This window comes from Lipotes vexillifer, unplaced genomic scaffold, assembly GCF_000442215.2.
Source record: "Lipotes vexillifer unplaced genomic scaffold, Lipotes_vexillifer_v1.1 scaffold7, whole genome shotgun sequence".
NCBI lineage: Eukaryota > Metazoa > Chordata > Mammalia > Artiodactyla > Lipotidae > Lipotes > Lipotes vexillifer.
In genome coordinates, this window is record NW_006792683.1 from 393,375 (window position 1) to 417,844 (window position 24,470).

Genomic DNA, 24,470 nt, shown 5'->3' on the forward strand with positions numbered 1-24,470 from the left:
CAAAGTTAATAATCATTTGGTACCACTTGCGTGTTATCTTGCTTACAGATTCAAGTGTAGATGAACTTCCTTCATTTTGTAAACTTTCATACAATACTTACTAAAACAAAAATTCTTGAAAACACATTGGCATGTTTCAGTTATGGCCAACACAAAAGTTAAGACAAGACCACAAACTCAAAATCCAAGCTTAGAATATACTTTTCTACCTCTCTCCCCTAGAAAGTGACTTTTTTTCTCTAACAGATGTATATGCTATATCACACAAGTAACCAAGGAGACAAAAAATGATGCTCCCATAATCGTAAAGAAAACTCCAACCAAATCATACTGTTTTAAGTTATCTACCAAATATATGGTTTAAGTATGAGAAACGGGGAAATGCTTAGATTAAAATAACAAGGGAGATTAGAAAAAAATGGTAAGTGATTTTAAGGAGAACAAACTATGTTCCCAACAAAGCTGCAAAGATCTGACTTTGACAACTCAAAATAATTGTCTAAGGCAAATAAATGTGAGGAAACCTTCAAAAACATTCTAATCACGTTCAATATCTAGTGATAAAAGCTGAAAATGATATCAAGAGAATACTTATTATACAAGCGTCAACGAGGACATCCCAAAACTAATGAAAGAAATGCACATTTATTTCTACAAAAGCAATGTATGATACAGAAGGGAACAGACTTAAAGATTTACCTATTAAAATATACAGATTCTTACTGAAGAGTATAGGATATTTAAAAAAGATGACAAGGGATGTTAATTTTTTTTTATTATTATTGTTTTTACATATTTTGGAACCTCACATAATTTTGATAAATAACTCTTACAAAATTATGCAAAAGTACAAGAATGTCTGGTAAACAAACAGTCTGTATTTTCCAAAAAAATTTTTACAACATGCAATTCTTAAGGCAGCATTCTCCTTACAAGGAAAGGTAATCCTTTTACTCATCAAGAAATCTTCTGCTGCAAAGAATAGGCTAAGAAAGCCTGGCTTCTTCCATTAACGCCTTTTGTCTTTCCTGTCTGATTTTCGGTCTCTTTCACTTCTTGAAGATCTTTTGCCTGATCGACTACTCTCTGATATAGACCTCTTTCTGTCAGACCGGGAATTCTTATCCTTTGATCCTTTTGTATCTCTACTACTACCTCCTTTTGAAGATTTGTGACTTCTTTCTAGTCCTGAAGCATCCCTTCGCTTCCGATCCACGCTCCTTCTGTGCTTTCTGTCCCTGTTATGTCCCCGTCCCCTACTCCGACTTCTACTCTCACTACTACTAGTAGTGCTGCTGCTACTGTCTCTACTGCTGCTGCCACTTGTACTGGAGCTGCTACTGGAACTACTTCGACTACTGCTACTGCCACTGCTGGAACTGCTTCCACTGCTGCTACTGGTTGAACTGCTACTAGAACTACTACTGCTACTGCTTCGACTTCTACTCTTGCTGGTTTTATTTCTAGCTCGACCTCTACTTCTGCTCCTTGTTTTGGTTTTGCTCTTGCTCTCTGAATGTACTGTCAAGACTGGTTCTACTATCACCTCAGTGAGTTTTACAGATTCTACAGGAAACTCCTTCCTCTCAGGTGGTAAATGCCCTTGCTCCTGAATAACCTGAGGTGGTGGCTGTGAAACAGCTAATGGCAAACTCTCAGGCTGAGAGAGAGGCTGGGGGTGGAGTACTGGTTGGGGTTGGGGGTGGGAGGGGGGGGGGGGGTGGGAGTGGGAGGGGGAGGGGGAATGGGAATGGGAGTGGGAGTGGGAGTGGGTCTGGGTCTGGGTCTGGGTCTGGGGCTGAGGCTGAGGCTGAGGCAGGGATTGAGGCTGAGCCACAGGCTCAGGCTGGGACTCAGATTCTTTTTCTTCCTTTTCCTCAGGCTCATTTTCCATTTCTAGAGCACTAGCATTCTCTTTTGCAGGAGAAAGAGATTTACATTCTTTAACTGGCTCAACTTCAAATTCCATCTCTGGCTCCAATTCTTTGCTAGTTTCATTTTCTGAAGGTTCTATGCTTTCAACTTGGTTGATTTCCATTACCTCCTGCTCAGCGATTACATTTTTGACACTCTCGACCATCTCCAGCACATCCATAACTTCTTCAGGCTGACTATCCTGCTGCTTCTCACTTTCCCTTACCTCAGTTTCCTCCTCCAGCTTAACTCCCATTTCCTGCTTCTGTTCCTCCTCCTCCTGTTCTTTCTCTGCATCACTATGAACTACACCTATTTCCTTTTCCTCTTCCTCTCCTGCTTCCTCTATTTCTACATCATTGTGCTGATTACCTGTCTCCTCCAACTCTTCCTCTCGCTGAGCCACCTTACCCTCTTCTTGTTCCGACTTCTGTTCTTCATTACGCACCACTTGATGCTCTTTTTCCTTCATTGATTGTCTTCTAGGCCTAGCCTCCATTTTATTTATTTGTTCTGCAAATTCGATGCGTCTACCTTCAAATAAAGCTAAAGGATAAAAATTTACACGTGTAAAATATATTATGATTTAGAAAATTCAAAATCACAATTTGACACCTGGTCACAAATTGTCATTAAGCTTATCTCAATGTCTTTTTTGTAAAGAGATGACAAAAGACTGATTACAGCATGTAATTACAAATTGATATAAGATGACAAAAGCAAAGATCCACTGGAAACCTATACACTAAGAAATTAGCAAAACCACACCACGTTATCTAACTGATGGAAAAACAGGATAATCTTTTGCTATTTTACTTCATACTAAATGAAAAAAAATAAAGCTTCTTTCAAACAATCAGTTTTATGGTATCATATCATGCATTAATTTTTTTGATCCCAAGGAGACACAAACCATCTAATCACCATCTTAGTAATGTCTACCCTTCCATGTGTGCTTCCTCTATGGACGACATCAATGTTGACTTTTTCTTGATTCATCAGCATTTGTATCTGGCTACTAAGAGTATCAAGCAAAAGAGAAAGCTCACTCAAATGCTTAAGAAATAAACATGCATTAAGCACCACCACCTAATATCCAAGTTTCCAGTTAATATCTATCATGAAACAAATGCTCCTGTACTCCAAACACATTAGCATCTTAGAATATCTTTCTAAAAAGTTAATTATTGAATCACAGATGTCAAAGGAAACAAATATGTATGTATTTGTGTGTTACCTTACCCATTAAGGAAATTTCAAGGGACCTCTTCATTTATACTTACCATTCATTTTTCTCTGTGACTCTTCTATTAGTTTTTGGGTAGCTGGACACATTCTTCCAGGAATATAGAATAAATGGGGCTTTGTTTTAGTTCTTATATATTTAATTATCTTGGCATTATGCTCATTCCATTCTTCTTGCTAAAGAGAAGGTAAAAAGGTCAGCGCTTTTGTCAACATGAAGGATTACCAATCTTAGAATTTCAAAATATACTCACCAGCTGCGCAAGCTCAACCTTCTGTTCCAAAAGCCGCAGTTCTGTCTGTTTAGCACGCCTCTCTTCAAACAGTTCTCTCCTCTCATTTTCAACCTGCTTTCTTTCTTCTTCTGCCTGCACTTCAAGTTTCTGTTCAATTTCCTGGCGTCTCTTTTGCTAAAGATAAACAATAATCTTTAAAAGCTTATTATACATCCTGATTATGTGAAATATCACAATTTTACTGTTGTCTACAAAGATGTTTCACATTTGCAATTCAGGACACCAGCTAATTCAAACTTGGCGTTTGAGGTGGACTGCAATTTCCCTTCCAGGAAATGGGGACTGAAGACTTTTCATGTATAAATCTAAAGTTTAAAGCCATTAGCTATAATATCAGTAAGTGTTTTATTCCAACATAATTTATGAAAGAACCTTACCTAAAAGTTAACCTGAAAAAGATTACTGTCTTTATAGGTTATCTTCAGTTACTCTTTCCAAAGCAAAGAATTTAAGACGAGTGATGTCCTAGTGAACAAAGTAACTAACAAACTAGTCAACTCTTTTTAAAAATCTACGAAAAAAAAAAAAATCTACATTCTTCAAACGTTGATGCTTTAAGTTTTTATATTTTCTAATAAAGTTAACATATGAAAGCTGAAATAAAATAACTGAATTGTTATCTTTCACTATAGTTCTCCCGAGAAGCAATAAGTTTGTGTTCAACTCCAAGGACACAATTTTGTAGCTTTAGCAAAATAAAAACTTCCAGAAAAATGACACAGTTAAATAAACTCTGGAGGGCAGGGAATATAATTTATGCTGTTGCTTCTGGAGTGCCTCTGAGTATGTAAGTCTTAGAAATTCTAATTATTTAATAAATTACAATGATTAGTAAGTTCAACTTCCTGTTTGAAAGAAAGCACTCTAAGGCCTAAAGAAATGAAGAGACATGTCCAAGACCACAAAATGAGATTGTTATAGAGCTGAAACCACAATCCAGGTTCTCCTGAATCAGACTAGGCTCTTTGAACCACAAAGCAAAGTTCACTAAGTTACTTTAACAGCACCTCAAAAAGAACCAGTCAACAGTATAACAACTTGAGAAAGTTTTAAAGTTTTTGCTTGGCTTCATTTTAGGCTAGCAATTAAATCTTTTTCTTCTCTCTTTTTTTTTTCCTTAGGAAATATCAGTAACGCGCTTTATGAAGCTTACAGTTAAATCTTGAGGACTTTTCAGTGTTTAAGAAATATGTAATCAACTACTTTGATAGCTTAAATAAAGGAAGCAAAGGAAAAATTGCATAAATACCCTTTCGGTAGCAACAGTGGATTCTTGTTTAAATTTCTGAAGGGTGCCCATCAACAAGCCAAATATTCGTCGATTCCTAAAGAACAGAAAAAAAATCCAATTTCAAAAGGTTCCACTTCATTTAAGGCTGCCATTTCCTAAAAGAAGCATAGCATAGATACTTGAACAATTCCTTAAATTTTCTTAAAATTGCATTATTTGACAAGAGTTGTTTTCCTCCAGAAAGATACTTAAGATACCTTTGCTTTCCCTTTTCATCCATATTTTGATCCTGGATAAGGTCTCTCCGTGTGCGCTCTTTGGAGGTAGCTACAACTGAAGACTGCAAAGCTGGCTGCAGGAGAAAAGAAATTTCAGTAATTTAACTAGCATACAGTGGCACTCCTTTAAATGTACTAAGGTGAAAATACTATATTCACCCTCTATGAAGTTCTTTTAATCTCAATTACCTTCTTAACATCATCGTCCTCTGGGTCGCTTTCTTGGCGTGATTCTCTCCGAGTCCGACGCTCCCCGCCCAGCCTGACAAAGGAAAATGAATTTTAAAATGAATTTTAAAGGACCAATTCAAACTCTGATCTCCTATACCTCTCAAGCTGGTTAAGTTTTTGTAGTACAAGTCAGAAAAGTAACCCAAATTATTTTCTCAATATTATTTTTCTCATGACCTTTACTTTGGTAAAATTTCTGTTACTGTTAGTGAAGAACTGAGTTTTGAGGGATACTGGCTGTCTCAGTTCAAATACCAAGGAAACAGACTCAGGGTAAGTGGTATACTACTCAATTTTAATACAACTTAATTCAACAATATTTATTAAATTTTTATATTTGTATGCTACCTCAGAAAATGGAACATACAACTATGCCTTCAGAAACTTGTCCTCTAACATACCTACTGACTGCCCCTTCAAGGTCTCTCTGTTTGGCTGGGGGTCCTCCTCCAATATCTGAGAATCCACGCCTGCAAAAATAAGGCCAACATAAAGCACTTGAAATTTGAGAAAAATTGTATTTCCATTTAAGGAAGATAATTTAGTTGCAATTAAAAAAAAACAACTTCCAGTTAAAGTAACCTTAAATCGGCATTTACTTCAAGATGCTTTTGTAGCATTTCTTTTAAAACTATGAGAATAAGTGTGCACATAACTGGTATAGTTACTATATTCTTCAATGTCTAGTTTTGAATGCAAATGAAATTCCAGGATAACTCTACAGAAAACTACAGCTGATCACAGCTTCAAACAAACCAAACATTTCTAACATTTGCTCGACCACGAAATTTGTTTAAACCGTTTCGTTATTTTAGTGTAGTAAGTACCAATGAATTAAAATCCTAAGGAAATCTTACCTCAGCAATAAACTACCACGTCCTCTACCTCCACCAGGACCAGAAAGGGCCAGCAATCTGGCTTGGATGGGCCTACAAGATATTTACAAATCAGTAACAAAATCGTTTATAATAGCACCAAATACTTTAACGGGTGCGGTTCATCATCAAAAGAAAATAACCAGAAAAGTTCGAAGATGATGGTTTCAAAACCCACGTGTTTGAAACAGGACGACACTAAGCACTTTGTCAACTTCCTGATTTTTCCAAGGCCAGTATCACAGAAATTATATTTACCTCGATGCCACTACACATTAACAAGCTTGAATCAGCTCCGGATTTCGCCAACCCAAAGGAAGTTGCACGTGGGCAAGAGCCGGGGGGCCAGGCGGCCGGACCGCGTCCCGGGAGCGTCTCCGGGCCAGCCCCGAATCGGGTGGCCCCGGGAGAAGGAAGGCTTTGTGCTGCAGTTCCGGGCCTGCAGGGCCGAGGGCGGGAATCGGCAGTCTGGGCCTTCCCGCAGGACGGGAAGCCATCCTGGCGCACCCAGGCCCCGCTCTCCTTCCTCACGCACCTGAGCTCCAGGACTTACGGTGGGAGGCTTGGAAATTCCCACCTCACCGAGGACGGGGTTCCACAGCTTCCCCGGGAACAGGCCTCGATGTTCGAGTCCTCTCAGGACTGGCCGCCCTCCCCGCCCCAACTCACCCCGGCTTCGTGGCTGCCTCTCGGAACCGGCATTTCCCATCCGCTCCTCACCTCACGTCATTCGGATCCCGCCCGGTGAGCTTGCGAATATTCTCATCCACATTCTTTAAGCTCTCTTTGGCCTTTTCTAGCTGCTCCTGCAAAGTTCTCACTGCGACCGCCATCTTCTCCCTGCAGCAGGCTCCGAGACTGCTCTCCAGGCCACGCCTGCTTGTGTCGCGCCGCGAGACGCGAGAAGACTGACAGCTGGGCTCAGCCAATGGAGATAGGAGTTGTATTTCGGCCTCAACCACTCAGAAACCGGAAGGGGGAGAAGCTGCCGGCCTTTGTGCCTCTGGGCCAATGAAAAGTCCTCCAGACGGTCGCTTCCCTCCCCGATTAGCTGCGGGTGGCTGGGCTCCGCTTCTAGCGCAGAGTTGGGGCGGATTTGATAGTCTCTGGGTTCTCGGAGATGTGAGTTCACGAGCCGGCTCTTCTGGCGGGGAGAGTGGAGTTTGCAGCCCTTTTAACCTGTATGTGACGGCCTCTTATCGTTTTACCACCTGTTCCCCTCAGAGTAGGGTGCAGGCGAGTCTTTTTTTCCCTTTTTCCCGGGTAAATGATTTGATTAGGACAGGGTGCGGCCGTCCTGTTAGTGCGCATGCCCAGAGAGGCAGTGGGCGGGGCGCAGGATTCTCTTGACTAGGTTAAGCTCAAATGAGCAGAGGGAAGCGAAAAGTGAAGGAAGAGGAAAAGTCATTCATCATAATAGCTAACAATTGCTTTGTGTTGTACTCTGTGAAACACTTCACGTGCCTTCTCCCCCCACAAACCAAAAGTGTGAATAAACTGCCTGTTATTACTGATAAGGAAATACCGTAACTGTCCCCAGGTCACGCCGGCCCAGAATCATCATACGATCGATCAGACTATGTGCAAGGCTTTACTACAATTAAAAAAGCGACGGTGAGACAGACGAGACGGGCATTAACCTCTACACCGGTCTAGAGCTGGTTGGTTTAAAATAGGGTCTGGGGGAGCAGCGCTACTGTTAACTGTGTGTGTGTCGTCCACCTTCTGGTTCTGCTCTACCCGCACTGCCAACGTGAGAACCGGTTTTGTTCCAGAAATGTATTTGTAAATTGTAGCTCAGAAAGCATTTTCCCACAGAAACAATATTATCAATAATCCTTGTGTTCTCATCCTCCATCTGCAGCCAGGCATCCTTGCACCAAGCATTAGCAGGCCAACTGTATTTAATCCAAGTTACCATTTTAATTCATCCAACAATCCTTAAAAGCTCTTACTGTGTTAAGCTAGACTCTGGAAAAAAGCCTAGAACAAGATAACTGTGGTTCCTGCTGCCATGGAGTCTGTAGGCCCCTCAGGGAGCAAAGATCATGTACTTATTCATTCAACAAATATTTATGGAACGCCTACTTTTTGCCAGGCACTATTCTAGGCACTTGGATAGTCAGTGTACAGTAAAGATATCTGCCCACAAGGAGGTTGGCGGCAGGAAGAGTGAGGAGACAGACGATAAGCATAAGTAAATTACATAGCATGGTAGAAATGGGTTAAGTGCTATACAAAAAAAGAAAAAGTAAAACTGGATAAGAAGGATGAGTGTTGATAAATAATTATATGACTCTGGGACTTCCCTGGTGGTCCAGCGGTTAAGACTCCGTGCTTCCACTGCAGGGGGCTCTGGTTCGACCCCTGGTCTGGGAAATAAAATCCTGCATGCAGCATGGTGTGGGAAAAAAAATTACATGATTCTGATTGTGAGCATACTTTGTCTCATTGATCCTTATTACAATCCTGTGTAGTAGGCAGTACATGAAACCTGAGAATGTGGTAATGGTACCACGAAGTGTAACAATGTTGCCATGGGAGATGCTTCTAGAGTTAGTCAAAAACGTAGGATCTATTCTTACTTCCGTAGACTCTATTACTAAGATCCTGGGAAATTTAACGTAGTCTAATTTATGGGGGATAATCAGTAGGATGCCATGTTCAACATTTAGTAATGCTCAATAAATATTAGTTTCCCCTGTAGTCTCCAGAATATACAAAGAACACCATGTTACTGTGGTTTGAGAAATTGACCTTGGTAAGTGGCCAGTCTTTTGCTTAATCTTTGACCTTGATGGTGGTGATGAGGGAGAATGCAGTTGGGACATAAAGGACCTGTTTTCACATATGGGAAATTTTAGTGCTGGAAAAAAATATTAAGATTGCAAAATACTCTTCAAAATTAGTGTTTCTTTTCAAAGGGTTAGGTGAAACTTACATGCTTGATTTTATGAGGTGATGGAAAAAACGGATCCAAACATTAGAAGGGGATATGAAAGGGTATGAAGAGTTGAGAGGTTATTGTTAACAATTTGAGAAGACTCGACATATTACTTCGGGGGAAGCAATGAATTAATTGTGGAAAAATATCTGTTTTGTAAATTACTAAGAAAAGATCTAATCATAGGCTAAGCATCACGTTTAAGACAAAGTTTGCCAAATTTAAGACGTGCATATGATCTAACATATGTATTCGCATGTCTGTAGGGGTTAAGTCCCACATCCACCACAGATTCTTATATGAACTCCGTCCCAAAGTGACGTCGCATTTCTGAAGTCTTTAATTTGTATTTTCTGATTCAAATTACCTTGTGCTTTGCTTACTCCATCCTCCTTGTCCCTTGTACCCTACTCCCAGTAAAAATCCTGTTGGCCAAAACGGCTCTAAATCTTTTTGTACACCCAGGCTTAATCCGAAATGGATTGGGATAATCTCTCAATATACCTAAAGTATATAGCCTGAAAAATGACGATTTGTTCACTTAAAATTTATTTATTTAGGCTGCACCAGGTCTTAGTTTCTGCATGCGGGATCTTTAGTTCCGGCATCCAGACTTAGCTGCGGCATGCATGCGGGGATCTAGTTTCCCAACTAGGGATGGTACCCCGGACCCCTCCATTGGGAGCGCGGAGTCTTACCTACTTGACTACTAGGGTAGTCTCAATATTCGCTTTTTTTTACAACTTTTCATATTAAGCAGCATATGGCAGAAGTGGAGGCTTTTGATGAAGCTAATAGAAATTCTTGTCAGTTCTAACATAGCTAATTAACACAGAGATGGCAGCGGGAGGTCCCGTCTTATTTTACCACCTCCCCCGCCCGCCGCCTTCGAAGTTGTAGGGGGAAGAAACCTTCCTCCTCTCTGGGCGTCAGCGGTTCACCCCGCGGAAGGAACTCTATGACCATAGAGCTGGCGGAATGCCGGGGTAGAGGGGACCGGAAGTTGTTTTTTCGCCTCCCCCGCCCAAGGGCCGGATGGGGTCTCCGGGGGCTGGGTTTGGTTCCCGCTGCTGTCAGACCCTTTCGTTCTGCACAAGGACTTAGTGGCCCTGGGTTGGGCTCGCCGCGGGCCGCGGCTCCCTCCAGTATAAGCCTTCGGGAAGCTGAGCGAATTCCTCGGTCTCCTAGCAACGAGGGACGGGCTGCGGACTGAGCGAACGGCGGCGGCTCAGCCCAGGCTGCCCAGGCGCTAGCCGGAACCCCGAGTCCGGCCCAAACGGGAGCCTAAACCCGGAGCTTGGAAGAATAAGCAGGAAATGGCGGACGAGGCGTTGTTTTTGCTTCTGCATAACGAGATGGTGTCTGGAGTGTACAAGTCCGCGGAGCAGGGGGAGGTGGTGAGTGCTGCCACACGCCCTTGAGGTCCTTTTGCGGTGACACTCCTTGTTTCCACTCAGTTTTCTTTTAACCCCCGTCCCATCACCACTCATCGCCTCCCGAAGTGTAGGCAGATTGGTCCACCTTCAGGTATCCTAAGCCTTAGAACCTGTCAGCTGTCTTCAGTCTTTCATCCTTGTCTCTTTCGTATCTTTTACTATTTGATACCTTTTTGTCCAGTCCCATATCTGTGTGTGGCACGCCACAGATTTTTTGTTTTGTCCCTTCCATGTGTTGTCCCTACCATGATTTGCGTCAGAGTTAACGCTGATTTTGGCACCCCTACTTAATTCGGCTGTCACTTCCAGCACTTCCCAGTCGTCCACTGGACAGACCTCTCCCAGCCTGAGAATCCTGCCCCTCTCTCCCCTTCCCTAACCCTCAGTAACACTCCAGGCAACTCAAAGAAAGAGGGCTAATGAGATAATTAATTTAAAAAATATTTAGTGTCCATTATATGTCAGAGCTAGTTGCTAGGGATATAGTAATGAGCGAAACAATGGCCCCATCCTCCTGGAGGTTACTTCTAATGTGTGGTAGTCTTCATTCGCTAATTGATTCATTCAGAAAATATATTAAGCGTGTATGTGTATTGTGGGCCTGACATTGTTAGATGAATAAGATAAAGTCCCTGCCTAACAGTCGTTGGGGAATAAGGGTTCAATGAATAATTAACTTATTGGGTGGTAATTAGATATGGAATCATGGAGTTTTAGGATTTTATAAATGAAATATTACAAAGTCATGCTCAAGTTAGAAGCTCTAGTTTCTATAATGCTATTGATAAAGAGGGGTGGAAAGTGAGGGCAGGAAAAGCATCCTAGGCAAAGGTAAAGTCATAGAGGTATGAAAAAGTGCAGTGCATTTAAAATATGCTTGAGTATTTCACTGTGACTAGATTGAATAGGTGGAGAGTGAGAAGTTTTGAAAGCTGAAGCTAGAAAGAGGTCTGTATGATTAAAACACATGGACCTTCTCGGTGGAGGATTTTTAAGGAGGAGAATGACATGCTCCATTTGCATTTCAGAAAGATAAACCATTATTTGAGCTGGAGAGGGAAGGTCCTTGTAGTGAGAAGACCCATTATTGGAGGAGTCCAGGCAGGAGATAATGAAGATCTGGATAACGAGAAGAGGAGAGAAGGTTTGAAAGATAGGAGGTAGAATCTCCAGAACTTGATTAGGTATAGGAATGAGAGTTGAAAAATTATCCCCAGGTTTTTAGCTTGAGCCACTGGTTTGGATGAAGAGGGAATAAAGAAGAAAGAGGTGATGATAATGAATCATTTTGAACAGGTTGAATTTATGGCACCTGTAGGACATCGAGGAAGAGGTACTGTCAGTTTGTAAACTATAAGGATACTGGCTGTTTTGGGTACTATAACAAGAATGCCACAGACTGAGTGGCTTATAAACAACAGAAATTTATTTCTCACAGTGTGAAGGCTGAGAAGTCCAAGATCAAGGCACCAGCAGATTCAGTGTCTGGTGAAAGCCTCCTCCTGGTTCATTTATGGATGTGTTTTGGCTGTGTGCTCACATGGTGGAAGGGGCTAGCTAGCTCTCTGGGGTCTCTTTTATAATAAGGGCACTAATGCTATCCTTAAGGGCACCATCCTCATGACAGAATCACCTCCCAAGGGTCCTACCTCCTAATACTATCTGGGAGTTAGGATTTCAGCATGCTAATTTTAGGGAGATACTAGTAGGAAGACATCAGGAAGAGTATTGGAAATGAAGCAAATTCTATTCCTTTTTTTTTTCCGGCTGCGCCTTGCTCCATGTGAGATTTAAATTCCCCAACCAGGGATTGAACCACTGGACCACCAGGGAACTCCCCAAAATTCTATTCTCATTCAGATCCATCTGTAATAGATTTTTTCCAAGTTACAAACTTTTGACTTTATCATCATCCACAAGCAATAGTTAATGTTTTGCATCTGTGCTAAGTGCTGAGTAGCAGACATTTTCTGTTTGTGCAAAGTCAGCTTTCCTTATACCCTTTTCCCAAAAGAATAATTAGCACCACACCTTTTTTTTTTTTTTTTTTTTTTTCTTTGCGGTACACGGGCCTCTCACTGTTGTGGACTCTCCCGTTGCGGAGAGCAGGCTCCGGACGCGCAGGCTCAGCGGCCATGGCTCACGGGCCTAGCAGCTCCGCGGCATGTGGGATCTTCCCGGACCGGGGCACGAACCCGTGTCCCCTGCATCAGCAGGCGGACTCTCAACCACTGCACCGCCAGGGAGGCCCCAACACACCTTTTTTTATCACAGGACCTCTGCTCCCCACCCCACCACGTGTGCAATCAATTCTCTTCATTCTACTCTTTCTACTTTCTTTTCCTGTTCCAACTGTTGCCCAGGAAAACCTTTTTTAAAAATCCCTTTTTCCCCCAGTGGATTAGCTAAAATAAAACAGCTGTTCTAATCATGACTGATAATTCTGAGACATGTGCTAGTCCTACGAGAGAAAGGAAATCCATAAGTTTTGAATAATTTAAACTCAAAACAACTTTCTTTTCCTATTGCAATTTGTATATGGTAGGGAAAAAATTTTAAGTCCATATAAGCAAAAGGGATTTTTAAAAAGTTATATGGTAGTCCACAGGGCAAGACAGGAATAAAGACAGACCTACTAGAGAATGGACTTGCGTTTATGGGGAGGGGGAAGGGTATGCTGGGACAAAGTGGGAGAGTGGCATGGACATATATACACTACCAAATGTAAAACAGATACCTAGTGGGAAGCAGCCACATAGCACAGGGAGATCAGCTCGGTGCTTTGTGACCACTTAGAGGGGTGGGATAGGGAGGGTGGGAGGGAGGGAGACGCAAGAGGGAAGAGATATGGGGATATGTGTATATGTATAACTGATTGACTTTGTTAGAAAGCAGAAACTAACACACCATTGTAAAGGAATTATACTCCAATAAAGGTGTTAAAAAAACAAACAAACAAATGTTATGTGGTAGTCTTGGTGATTAGAATCCATATTGGAGTCTAGGTGTATGAGGGTTTGTTAGTGTCTCTACTTTGAGTGTGCTTCAAAGTTTTCATAGTAAAAAAATGTAAAAAAGACATAATCCTATCATCCAGAAATGTTTTTTATATATCTTTTTAGACATAAAGTCATAAGTGTAAGTGAAATAAAGGAAAAAACCCAATGTTCTCACCTTCCCAATCAATGATTTTCAAACTGTGCTTGAATAGGAATTAAATCTAAAAACTGAATAATTGGACATTTACCAATATATGGAGAATAGTTTTTTTTTAAGGTTAATGGATAAAATATTCTTAAGTTTTTCTTAAAAATTTGGTACTTTACTAGTGAGCACTCACAGATGCCAAAGTGAATGAACAAGTGCAGCATCAGGCTTTTCCTGGGGCTTAATTCAAAAGCTCATGTGATCAATAGCTAAGATTTGAGAATGTCTGCATATAAGCATATTTCCTGCTTATCAGTATGTTCCTGGGTTCCTGTTCCACAAAGAACAGTATGTTCCTGTTCCACAAAGAGCATCATGACTTACAGGTACTCATTCTACCTAAGCAAGTTTGGGAATGGGTGTGGAAATTAACAGAATGGTGCTGAGTGGTCCAGTAGAGAAACAACATGATTTGGTTTTTACAAAGTCTATACCAGAAATACAGAAGATAATCGAAGAAAAAAAACTAGAGATGAGATCAGTTGGAAGGCTCTAACTGAAGACCAGGAGAGAAATGAATGCTAAGAGCTACTTAAGCAGTCAGGAGAGAGAAGATGGATTTTGAAAAGCATGTAGATAATAGGCTCCACAGGACTGCAGTGTGTTTGGAGGGCTGGGAGCAAGGAGGTGAAGAAAATGGAAGTTTTCCGGTTGTGGTAACTAGATAGATGGTGGTGCCATTGATGAAGTTAAAGAATTTTGGAGGCAGAGCAAGCTGAGAATGTTAAGATAGTATCATTTGAATACACCTAATTTGAGGGGCCTGTGGGACCTCTGGATGGCTGTGTCCACTAAAGTCTGTACTAGAAATACAGGTTTAATAGTCAGCCCCTTAGAAGAGAGTTCCTTAGAAGAGAGTTCAGCAAATAATGAGGCCTGTGGTGGTAGCGGGAGGCAAAGGCTTCAGAATACATAAAAATTCTTGCCCTTTTGGAGCTGTATTCTAGGAGAGGGTGGGGATGAAGGGACATGAGCAATACAAAATTAGTAAAATGTACATTAGGTTAAGTGGTGAAAGAAGTTCCTTGGAGACAAGCAGGGAAATGAGATAGAGCATCAGAATCACTTTAGGAGGGGTTCCTAAAACAGCTCGCTGACGCACACCTACAGTTTCTGATTCACTAAATTGGGGGTGGGATTACAGAATTTGCAGTTTTGACAAGTTCCCATGCGATGCTGATGTTGCCAGTCTTGGGACACAATTTGAGAATTACAAGGATAGAGAGTTTCTGAAGTGGAATGATCCTGTATTTTAAAAGGTTGAAATGAGCCTCATTGAGATGGTGACATGTGAGTGAAGACTTAAAGCGAGTGAGTTGGTCATGTGAATATCTGGAGGAAGAGCTGCCTATGCAAGAGCGCTGAGATTGGAGCCTGCCTGGCATGATTAAGAACAGCAAGGAGATCAGTGGAGCTGGATCGAGTGAGTGAAGAAGAGTAGAGGGTGGAGGCCAGAGAGGCACAGGAGTGTGGACTGTATAGAGTTTTGTAGTTCATCCAGAGAATTCTGAGTCTTCGACCTAGGGGTGATGTTTAAAGCCTTAAGAGTGGATGAGATTGTCAAAGGAAGAGTGAAGCAATTGCATGATTCCAGGCATAGGAAGGTGGGGTCATCAACTAAGACATACTGAGAAATGGAAAGCTTGGATGACTCTAAGAGACATTTTGAAGCAAGGGACGATAGAACTTAGTGAAGGCACAAAGGGAATGACTGAGAGAAAAAAGTCAAAAGCGATACCATGACCTCAGTTTTATAACTGAGGAGAGAAGAAGAGTTGAAAATGGAAAAAGCCAGGGAAGGTGAGAAGAGTAACAGGGAAGGGGCTTTGGCATTTCTGAAAAGTAATAACAGTTCCCTGTTTATCTTATTGCCTGTGAAAATGATTAGTACTAAGAAAATTCAAGTATGACTTGTAATTCATTTTTTCTTACAATGTTTCAGTGAAAAAAGTATAAATATTTACATTCTAGCATTCTAAATTTATTCAAAACTGTTTTTAAATAGGAAAATGGGCGCTGTATAACTAAGCTGGAAAACATGGGGTTTCGAGTGGGACAAGGATTGATAGAAAGGTGAGCAGTATGGATTTGAAAATTTTCTTCCAGGTAGGTTATGAACAAAGATGATCCATTTCAAAAGACTGAATAAAACTTGAGACAATTTAATTTTAATTCCCAAACTTTATTTATTCTCTCTTCTTTAATTCACAGATTGAAATTTCTTTTTAGGTCTGATGCTATTTTAACTCAGTTATCCAACTTTCATGTTTTAATATTTGAAGAAAATATGTATCTTCTATGTTTTAGACTTTTTTCCTGAAAACTTCGGTATGCTGAAACAACCATCTAAAATCTTACTGCATTTCCTACTTAAGATCTAATATGTTCTTTAACCTAAATGGAATTTTGTTTAAATGCATACCTTAGAGTCTCTGTTTATGCATGTAATAATCTTTCAATTTATAGATCAATTTTTTTTAGTATTTCTTTCTCACTATCTGAAATAGTTGAACTCTGATTATATTTTATATAACAATACCATGATTATGCTCAGCTTTTTTTTTCTTAATGTGCTAATTGTACCTAAAATTGCTGCCTACTGTTAGACTAATACACCTTTAGACTAATTGTAGCCCTCAAATTATATAGCAGAATGTGAATCCATTGAGATGGGATCTACTTTGCTTGGTGCTTATCACTTTATGACTGTCAGTAAATGTTCAGTGCTGTTGTGGCATTTGGAAATTAGTTAATAATCTGCCCCTTCTGCTTTCTTTGGAGGAAAAGTACTGTGTTACTTCTAGTTGATCTTTTTAGGTTTACAAAAGATACTGCAAGGTTCAAGGATGAGTTAGATATCATGAAGTTCATCTGTAAGGATTTTTGGACTACAGTATTCAAGAAACAAATCGACAATCTAAGGACAAATCATCAGGTATTTAGATAAATTAAGGCCTATTTTTTAAGTCCTTTAACTTAATATAAATGTATTTTAGTGATTTACTTATTATGTAAAACTTAATTTCTCATCAACTTTGGAATGTCTCTCTTATATGTTAATACATCATTACTTTTTTTCTCTAATAGGGTATAGTGAATAAAGACTAAGAGACAATTATCAGTAGTTATAGCTGTCCCTTTCCCTCAATTAAATTTTAAGTTTTAAAAAGTAGCAGATATCAGAATGATAAAGGTTTTATTATTTCATTACTTATAATATGCAGAACCAGAAATAAATCACATTTGTCTGAAGGCTAATTTAGAGAGCATATTTAACTCTTAAATAACTCTTGCCTGTTTAGTTGCTGTCATATTTCTTATTCTTAAAATATTTTGTTAAAATAAAAATAGGTTGCATGGAAAATCATGCATAAAATAGATTTTATAAAACTCAAGGAAATATTTGGAGTATATTTGGCATTTTAATAAAGTATAAAAATGAAAATAATGTATCTTGTAGCTACCAAGAGAATTCATTTCTTTCAGATAACAGTATCAACCTTAGCTTATAAGTACCTGAAATGCTAATAGGAAGAAGTGACTATGATTTTTGGCTTTCTAGGTATGAGTTAACATATAGCTGCTAATTTCACCCGGACATGTATTTCTGATTCTTTCGCACTAGACTGTGTTCTTTAAGGATAGGAACTGTCTTAGGTATCTTTGTATCTTCAGTATCTTAAAGCATTCAATAAATATTAGTGTTATAAAATGCTGAACTCTTCAGATTGAACATTACAAAACTTCTTCATATAAAGAAAATTTGACCAACAGAAAGGAGAGTTTTAATAACTTTAAAAGTTTCTTAAATTGTTTTGAAGGGAAGAGTACAGATTACATTGACTTTGGATGTTTTTCTATTTTTGGAACAGGGCATCTACGTACTTCAGGACAACAAATTTCGCCTGCTTACTCAAATGTCTGCAGGAAAACAGTATTTAGAACATGCATCAAAGGTATTTAATGGAATAGAAGATCGAGGTTTTTTTATTATGAAAAAAGTAGAACCATAGGGAAAAGTACAATGCCAATCACAACAGACTTCTGAATTCAAAATGTTTTTAAATTGTTCCTTTTGTTTAAACACTTTTCAGTGAAACAGGAGGTGTTCATCATATTGAAACAACTTACATTAACCTGTAGCTAAGTAGGCTTATGATGACCAATTAAAGAAACACTATAGTTTAAATGCCATTAAAAATGTAGAATAATGATAGATTCTCGAATACAGCATGGATACATCAGAAAAGACACTCAAGCTTAAAAAAACTGGTATTAGCTATGCAGAATTATTCACCTCAGAGTTCATATTTACAATCTCCATCAGTAAATTAAAAAATTTTTTTAAATTAACATTTGTTTCTAAGAATACATGTTTTGTGTTAAGTATATCTGTGTTTCTGAGTTTCATGTATTTTTTTTCAGTCTCAGGTAGGAATCAATAAATAGACCAGATGTATTAAAGAAAAGCTGACAAGTTTTAATGTAAGGGTTCCTTTGAAGTGGTTAAAATATCTTGGGCAAGCATAGCTCCAGTGGCACAATCGGTTAGTGTGAGGTACTTATAAAATACCTTGGGCAGTATGTATAAGCTGCTGTTTATCTGTAAAATCTGTCCATATCTAAATTATCTAACACAAAGGCAGTTTGGTGTAGTGGAAAGAGTATGGAGTTGGGACCAAATAAATCTAGATTTTAAGCTAACTCCACAACTTATAGGTTTGTGACATTGGGTAAGTTACATAACCCCTCTGGACCTTAGTATCCTTATTAATAAAATTGATTATAATAATAAGTATATTATAAAGAATCTCTAGGTTCTCTCCCAGATTACAATTTCATGACTCCATATCTGATTACTTATCAGTACCCATTTATTTATATTAATTATAAAATAATATTCTATATTATTCATAGATACATAGTAGTGTTGTTAAATATCATGTAAAATGTAGATAATAAAAAATTTCTTGGATTATTTGATTCTCATTTTTGTCCTGGCTGTCTCTGCCGTGGCATAGTCCCATTTCCCTTCCTTGTTTCCATATGACAGGGTTTCTCAACATTGGCGCTTTGATATTTTAAACTAGGTAAGTCTTTGTTTTGGCAGGCTATAAGTCTTGAACAAGTCAGGATTCTTGGTTGTAGAAAGCAGAAACCAATTTTGATTGAATGGAATAATAATTAGCTTACAGAACTGATGGGAAGGCTCAGAAAACAGGCAAGAACCATGGGAGCAGGAGTTCCCTCGTGGTCTAGTGGTTAGGATTTGGGGCTTTCACTGCTATGGCCCAGGTTCAATCCCTGGTCGGGAACTGTGATCCCTTAAGCCGAGCAACATGGCATAGCCAAAATTAAAAAGAACCACGGGAGGTTAAAGCAGCCAGAAAGCCCAAATCACTCCACAAGGAGGGTCTATTTAGAACCCTTCAGGCAGCACTGCCTCTGGAACTAATTCTAACCGGTTTCCAGCTTGGTTTTGTCACAATCATGATTTTCAATGATTTGAAAAATTCTTCCACAACCCTTTCTTAAACAGCAATGACTTATTAATATCAAGGTTTAACTATCATTTATCAATAGCTTTACTATCTTAGTAAATCCTTAATATATTTTACACTTCTTTTTTCTTTTTAGTACTTAGCATTTACATGTGGCTTAATCAGAGGTGGCTTATCAAACTTGGGGATAAAAAGTATTGTAACAGCCGAAGTATCTTCAATGCCTGCCTGTAAGTTGAGTTCACATTTCTTACAAATGTTTTTAGCAGTTGTTTTTCAGGTCTGGTGTTTTTTTGTTTGTTTCTTGTTTTTGTTACTTAGAGAACATTTAAAATGCTAAAACCATTTCATTTTACTTTTATCAAATTTTAACATGTAATAACATGTAGCATACTTATATTCATAGTCAATGATTTTTTAATTCATAATAGTGATTTAAGAAAATGTGCTAAGGAAATCCAAATTTATAAGACAACTTAAGGAATGATTCTTAACTCTTAAAGGAAAATTTTCTGCAGTATTCTTTTAAGATAGCAAATTTCCTTATAGTGTTGAAAATTTTTTTAAACAGTTTTCTAGAAAATGTCTATTATATAAAGCTAAATAAAGCCAACTAGTCTTTTATTGCTAAACTCCTTTCCAAAGATCTTTCCACCAGAGCTACCAACCAAGAATAAAATTGGCTTTGAGCATCACTGTATTTCCTTTCTATTCACAATAATTAGCAATGAAATACCTAAAATGTAGGAATCACAGAGAAACAAAAGTAGTCATTCACAAACCAGATAATCATCTCATAAAAATGAAACTGACTTTATCAAATATTGTGAAGAGTGTGAAAAGTTGTTTGATATAGCAAGTTTCTTGATTGAAACTACTTACTAAATGAAGCAGGAAACTGCTGTTCAGGCCTGTTTTCCTTGTACCTAAAAATCAAAGAATGATTTTTCATGTTTTCTTTTTTAGGTAAATTTCAAGTGATGATACAGAAGCTATAGAAACTACTGAAATGCAAGCCTTCAAGAGCATAAAGAGATAAATTATTCCTGTATAAAGTATTTCAAGTAGCAATGATTTAATTACATTGTTGGACATTTGTATTGATATAAGCTATTTGCTAACTTATATAATGAAAGATGCACTCTTAAGCAGGAGTAAGGATGTATTTTATCAATTTAACACAGACCCTAAAACAGGTAAAGAGACATTCTACTGTAACATACACTTTACTGAAACTATTCAGAATGAAAACCTAATTTCAAATAAGTAAACACCAATGCAGGACCCTTATTTAAACATTCTTATTTGCTTAGAGTGATATGTATTTTACCAGAGATGAAGAAACAAAACTCAGGGTTTGGTAAATTAGCATAAAGAAAGTATGTACCAATCAGAATCTTTTCGGTAAGAATGAACAAATTTTGGGTTTGTTTTATGAATTTGTTTGTTATTTAAAAAAAGCAAAGAGTACATTAAAATTTAAACTTAATTATTATTTTATTGCTTATAATTTATTTCTACTAAGAATCTTTATGCTTGTATAAGGATTTCATTATATACATTGTGTGTGTGTTGTGTATGATATACATATCATATTTAACTGCCTAAATTGCTTAAAAACTTTATTTCACTTTAATAGAATTCAGTTCTTGAGAGCTCTGTTAATGTAATGAAGTGAAATATAGATCTAGATAAAGTGAGATATTGATGTGAATTCAGTGACTCCAGGGCCAAAGAATATTAGGTATTTGAGGAAGGAATTTTTATACTTCCTGTTATCAGTTTTGACTTTCAATTTCTCTCTCCATGTGTGGAAGTGCTGGTGAAGATTCTAACATCTTTATCTTTTTTTCCCCTTATTTAGTCTTCCCCAAGGGCATAGGGGTGGATGACTGGATTAGTCACACCAACATTCATGGGACCGTATCTTCTCAGTGGGTTGGGGTCAGTGCTCATCTAGTGTATCTCTTACCTCCTCTCCCATCTGATGACCATGAAAGGACAAGCATGGAGATGAAAGCTATCATACTGAGGATAGCAGGGTACACAGATAGAAAGTACCTGAATTGTGCTTCTGAATTAACCAATCCTGGAATTGTTTCACCTCTGGACTTTTTGTTATGTGAGATAATAAATTCCTTATATTGTTCAATCTACGTTTTGGTTGTGTATTTTGTTACTTGTAGCCAAAAAGAAGTCTCTCTTAGTAGAGACAAGGGGAAAGTTAGGTTATACAAAAAACAGTATGGGAATATTAAATTTCCTTTTTTTCTGTAGGGGGAGGGGAAGACATTTAAAGGTTTACATTTAAAACAGTAAAACCATAAAGTGCTAAAGAAAATATGAGGTTAGTTTTATGATCCTGTAGTAGAGAAAGCCTTTTCAAGACATGCAGAAAATCATAAAGGAAAATAGTAGAAAAAATAACATATCTTCAACAAATGGTACTGGGAAAACTGAATATAGACATGCAAAAGAATGGAACTGGACCCTTACACCATACACAAAAATAAACTAAAAGTGCGTTTAAGACCTAAGACCTGAAACTTTAAAACTCCAAGAAGAAGATAGAAAAGCCTTTATAATACTGGTCTTAGCAATGATTTCTTGGATTTGACACCAAAAGCACAGGCAACAAAAGCAAAAATAGTAAAGTAGGACTATGTCAAACTAAAAAGCTGCATAGCAAAGGAAACAACAGAGTGTAAAGGTAGCCTATGAAATGGGGAAAATAGTTGCAAACCATGTATCTGGTAAGGGGTTAATACCTAAAGTACACAAGGAACTAAAACTCTAGCAAAAACCCCAAACAACCCAATTAAAAAATGAACAAAGCACTGAAGTAGACATTTCTCCGAAGAATACATACAGATGGCTAACAGGTATATGAAAAGATGCTCAGTATCATAACTAATGAGGGAAATGCAAATCAAAACCACCATTAGTTACCACACCACACCCATTAGGATAGCCATTAAAAAACAACAAACCCCCCCAAAACCCAGAAAATAAGTGTTGGCAAGGATGTGAAGAAACTGGAACCCTTGTGCATTCTCAGTGGGAATGTAAAATGATATAGCCACTAGGGAAAAGAGTATAAAGATTCCACAAAAAATTAAAACTGGAACTACTGTATGATCCAGCAATCCCACTTGAGAGTATACAAAAGAATTGAAATCAGGATCTTGAAGGGTTATTTGCACTCCCATGTCCACTGCAGCATTATTAACAATAGCCAAGAAGTGTAAACAACCTAAATGTCCGTTGTATAAGGATTTGCACTATTTGGTTGTGCTCACTGATGGCACTTGATTTGTACTGGCATGCAAGGAAATACTGTGCAGCCAGTAAAAAGGATGAAATAGATCTACATGTATTTGCTTACATGGAATGATGTTAATTGGTATTAAGAGAAAACAGTTACAGGACACTGCACATGCAATATATAAATATACATTATGGGGACTTCCCTGGTGGTCCAGTGGTTAAGACTCTGTGCTCCCAATGCAGGGGGCACGGGTTCGATCCCGGATCGGGGTACTAAGGTCCCACATGCTGCAGTGAGGCCAAAATATATATATAAATATATAAAATATTTATATACATTATGAATATAAATACGATTGTAAGCATATCAAAAAGACTCAAAAGTTACAAGTAAATTGTGCATTAGATTATTTTAAAGTAATCCCATAATAAAGATATTTTTATTTGGGTATCCTTTTGTACAACTTTATATCTTAATTATAGTCATCAACAGCCCTAAGTGAATAGTAAACTTGTGTTGAAGAGCAGATGTATGTTTCAAAAGTAAAAACTACACTGTATAAATGACAAACTATGAGGACAGCATTTATAAACTATTTAGTCAGTGGCCTATGCTAACCATAATGACATAGTTCAATCCCCTGTGTCTACCAGTCAAACCTCATTAAGTGAGTTTAAGCCTGGAGATGTCATCAGAACCTGCCTTGGTCCATTTGGGCTGCTATAACAGAATACCACAGATTGGTCAGTTTATGAAACACAGAAATGTATTTCTCACAGTTCTGGAGGCTGGGAAGTCCAAGATCAAGGCGCCTGTAGATTTGTTGTCTGGTGAGGGCCTGCTTCTTGGTTCACAGATGTCTTTTGACTGTGTCCTCACTTCGCAGAATGGAACTAGCTAACTGTCTGAGGTCTCTTCTACAAAGGCAGGAGGGCTCTGCCCTCATGACCGAATAATCACTTCCCAAAGGCTCTGCCTCCTAATACTATCACCTTGAGGGTTAGGATATGAACATATGCATTTTGGGGGGACACAAATATTCGGTCCACAGCAGAACCCAACATACAGTGACTAAAGGGAAATAAAATCCTAGAGCCAAGGTTACATGGTGAATTGTTTTCTGAGTCCTACTAGAATATAGCTGTAGGATGGGAGTTCAACTCAGGCCTGGGTAAGCACCAAACTGATTACAGAAACTGGGATTGGCACAAATTTGGGGGTCAGCAAAGTTAAGAAAGAAACTGGATAGAACCTCCTAAAGTTTTTCAAAGTGCTCTTTGAAAAATGAGTACTGTGATCAGATATATTTTATTCATCCTCTTTTGTCAACTTTATTTAATGCACATGAATGGCATGTTACAAGTTCTGAAAAATCAATAATCAGCTTAATTTTGTTTAGTATTTGATTAAAGTACCATTTTTTTCAAGAAACACTAAAGTTCACATAAATAAATATTCTAAGGCATATTATTTAGGAAACATTATTTTTAAAAATCTGGTGGGAATTTGGTAATATGTATAAGAAAATATAATCTTAAAATGGACACAGGTCAACTTGATCTTTCTCAATAATTTCTAACACGTTTTTATATCTTTGTCCCCAGGTGGCAAAACTGATAACCTGAACCACTTTTCATCTAATTTGGCCTCTAACTGGCTTATTCTGCTAAGAGATACAGATGAAATAATCTTATTTTAAAAAGGAGAAATGAATACAACTTTAATACAAGTATTACTGCAAGTTAATAAATGCATAATGTCCTCCTGCCAAAAAGAAGTAATGAATCTTTTACATGAAAACAAATACAGGTGCAATCTAATTTACTTGGTCCACGCTCGCACAGACCTGATTAAACTACCATTTGGTAGCTATTATTTTCAAAATAACTACCTCTAAATTCTGTATTTAAAATGTGTAATTTCTCAATGAACTTAAAGCTTTCTACCTGTGATAAGAGTTGGAAAGATTTTCCTCTTCAATTTCTCATTAAAATCAGAAGATACTTTTTTTTTTTTTTTTTTTTTTTTTTTTTTTTTTTTTTTT

At 38.2% G+C, this 24,470-nt stretch overlaps 2 protein-coding genes across 4 annotated transcripts; one reads left to right on the forward strand and one right to left on the reverse strand.

Annotated features, from left to right (window-relative positions):
- Positions 1–658: 658 nt before the first annotated feature.
- On the reverse strand, positions 659–6,927 carry PNN (pinin, desmosome associated protein). 2 transcript variants are annotated; one of them, XM_007465790.1, is made up of 10 exons: positions 6,791–6,903; positions 6,053–6,124; positions 5,597–5,665; positions 5,154–5,226; positions 4,944–5,038; positions 4,705–4,780; positions 3,414–3,569; positions 3,198–3,336; positions 1,774–2,460; positions 1,010–1,695 (listed from the first exon to the last, which is right to left on the reverse strand). In XM_007465790.1, exons 1-10 carry the CDS (start codon positions 6,901–6,903, stop codon positions 1,010–1,012), a joined length of 2,166 nt encoding a protein of 721 aa, XP_007465852.1. The 2 variants fall into 2 exon arrangements, with proteins under 2 accessions (XP_007465851.1, XP_007465852.1); XM_007465789.1 differs by having other exon boundaries at positions 659–2,460; positions 6,791–6,927.
- A 3,273-nt stretch (positions 6,928–10,200) lies between these two features.
- On the forward strand, positions 10,201–21,312 carry TRAPPC6B (trafficking protein particle complex subunit 6B). Of its 2 annotated transcripts, XM_007465791.1 has the most exons (6): positions 10,201–10,411; positions 15,663–15,730; positions 16,475–16,592; positions 17,530–17,613; positions 19,295–19,388; positions 20,125–21,312. In XM_007465791.1, exons 1-6 carry the CDS (start codon positions 10,331–10,333, stop codon positions 20,154–20,156), a joined length of 477 nt encoding a protein of 158 aa, XP_007465853.1. In that variant the 5' UTR covers positions 10,201–10,330; the 3' UTR covers positions 20,157–21,312. The 2 variants fall into 2 exon arrangements, with proteins under 2 accessions (XP_007465853.1, XP_007465854.1); XM_007465792.1 differs by lacking the exon at positions 17,530–17,613 and having other exon boundaries at positions 10,331–10,411; positions 20,125–20,156.
- The last annotated feature ends 3,158 nt before the right edge of the window (positions 21,313–24,470 follow it).

Excerpts from the sequence above, each read along its gene's own strand:
- PNN (XM_007465789.1), bottom strand. The coding sequence starts at position 6,903 with ATGGCGGTCGCAGTGAGAACTTTGCAGGAGCAGCTAGAAAAGGCCAAA. Across the intron at positions 5,227-5,596 it reads CTTGAAGGGGCAGTCAGTAG|GCTGGGCGGGGAGCGTCGGA; the intron begins GTATGTTAGAGG and ends TTCCTTTGTCAG. Across the intron at positions 3,337-3,413 it reads AGGTTGAGCTTGCGCAGCTG|CAAGAAGAATGGAATGAGCA; the intron begins GTGAGTATATTT and ends CCTTCTCTTTAG.
- TRAPPC6B (XM_007465791.1), top strand. The coding sequence starts at position 10,331 with ATGGCGGACGAGGCGTTGTTTTTGCTTCTGCATAACGAGATGGTGTCT. Across the intron at positions 10,412-15,662 it reads CCGCGGAGCAGGGGGAGGTG|GAAAATGGGCGCTGTATAAC; the intron begins GTGAGTGCTGCC and ends GTTTTTAAATAG. Across the intron at positions 15,731-16,474 it reads GGACAAGGATTGATAGAAAG|GTTTACAAAAGATACTGCAA; the intron begins GTGAGCAGTATG and ends TGATCTTTTTAG.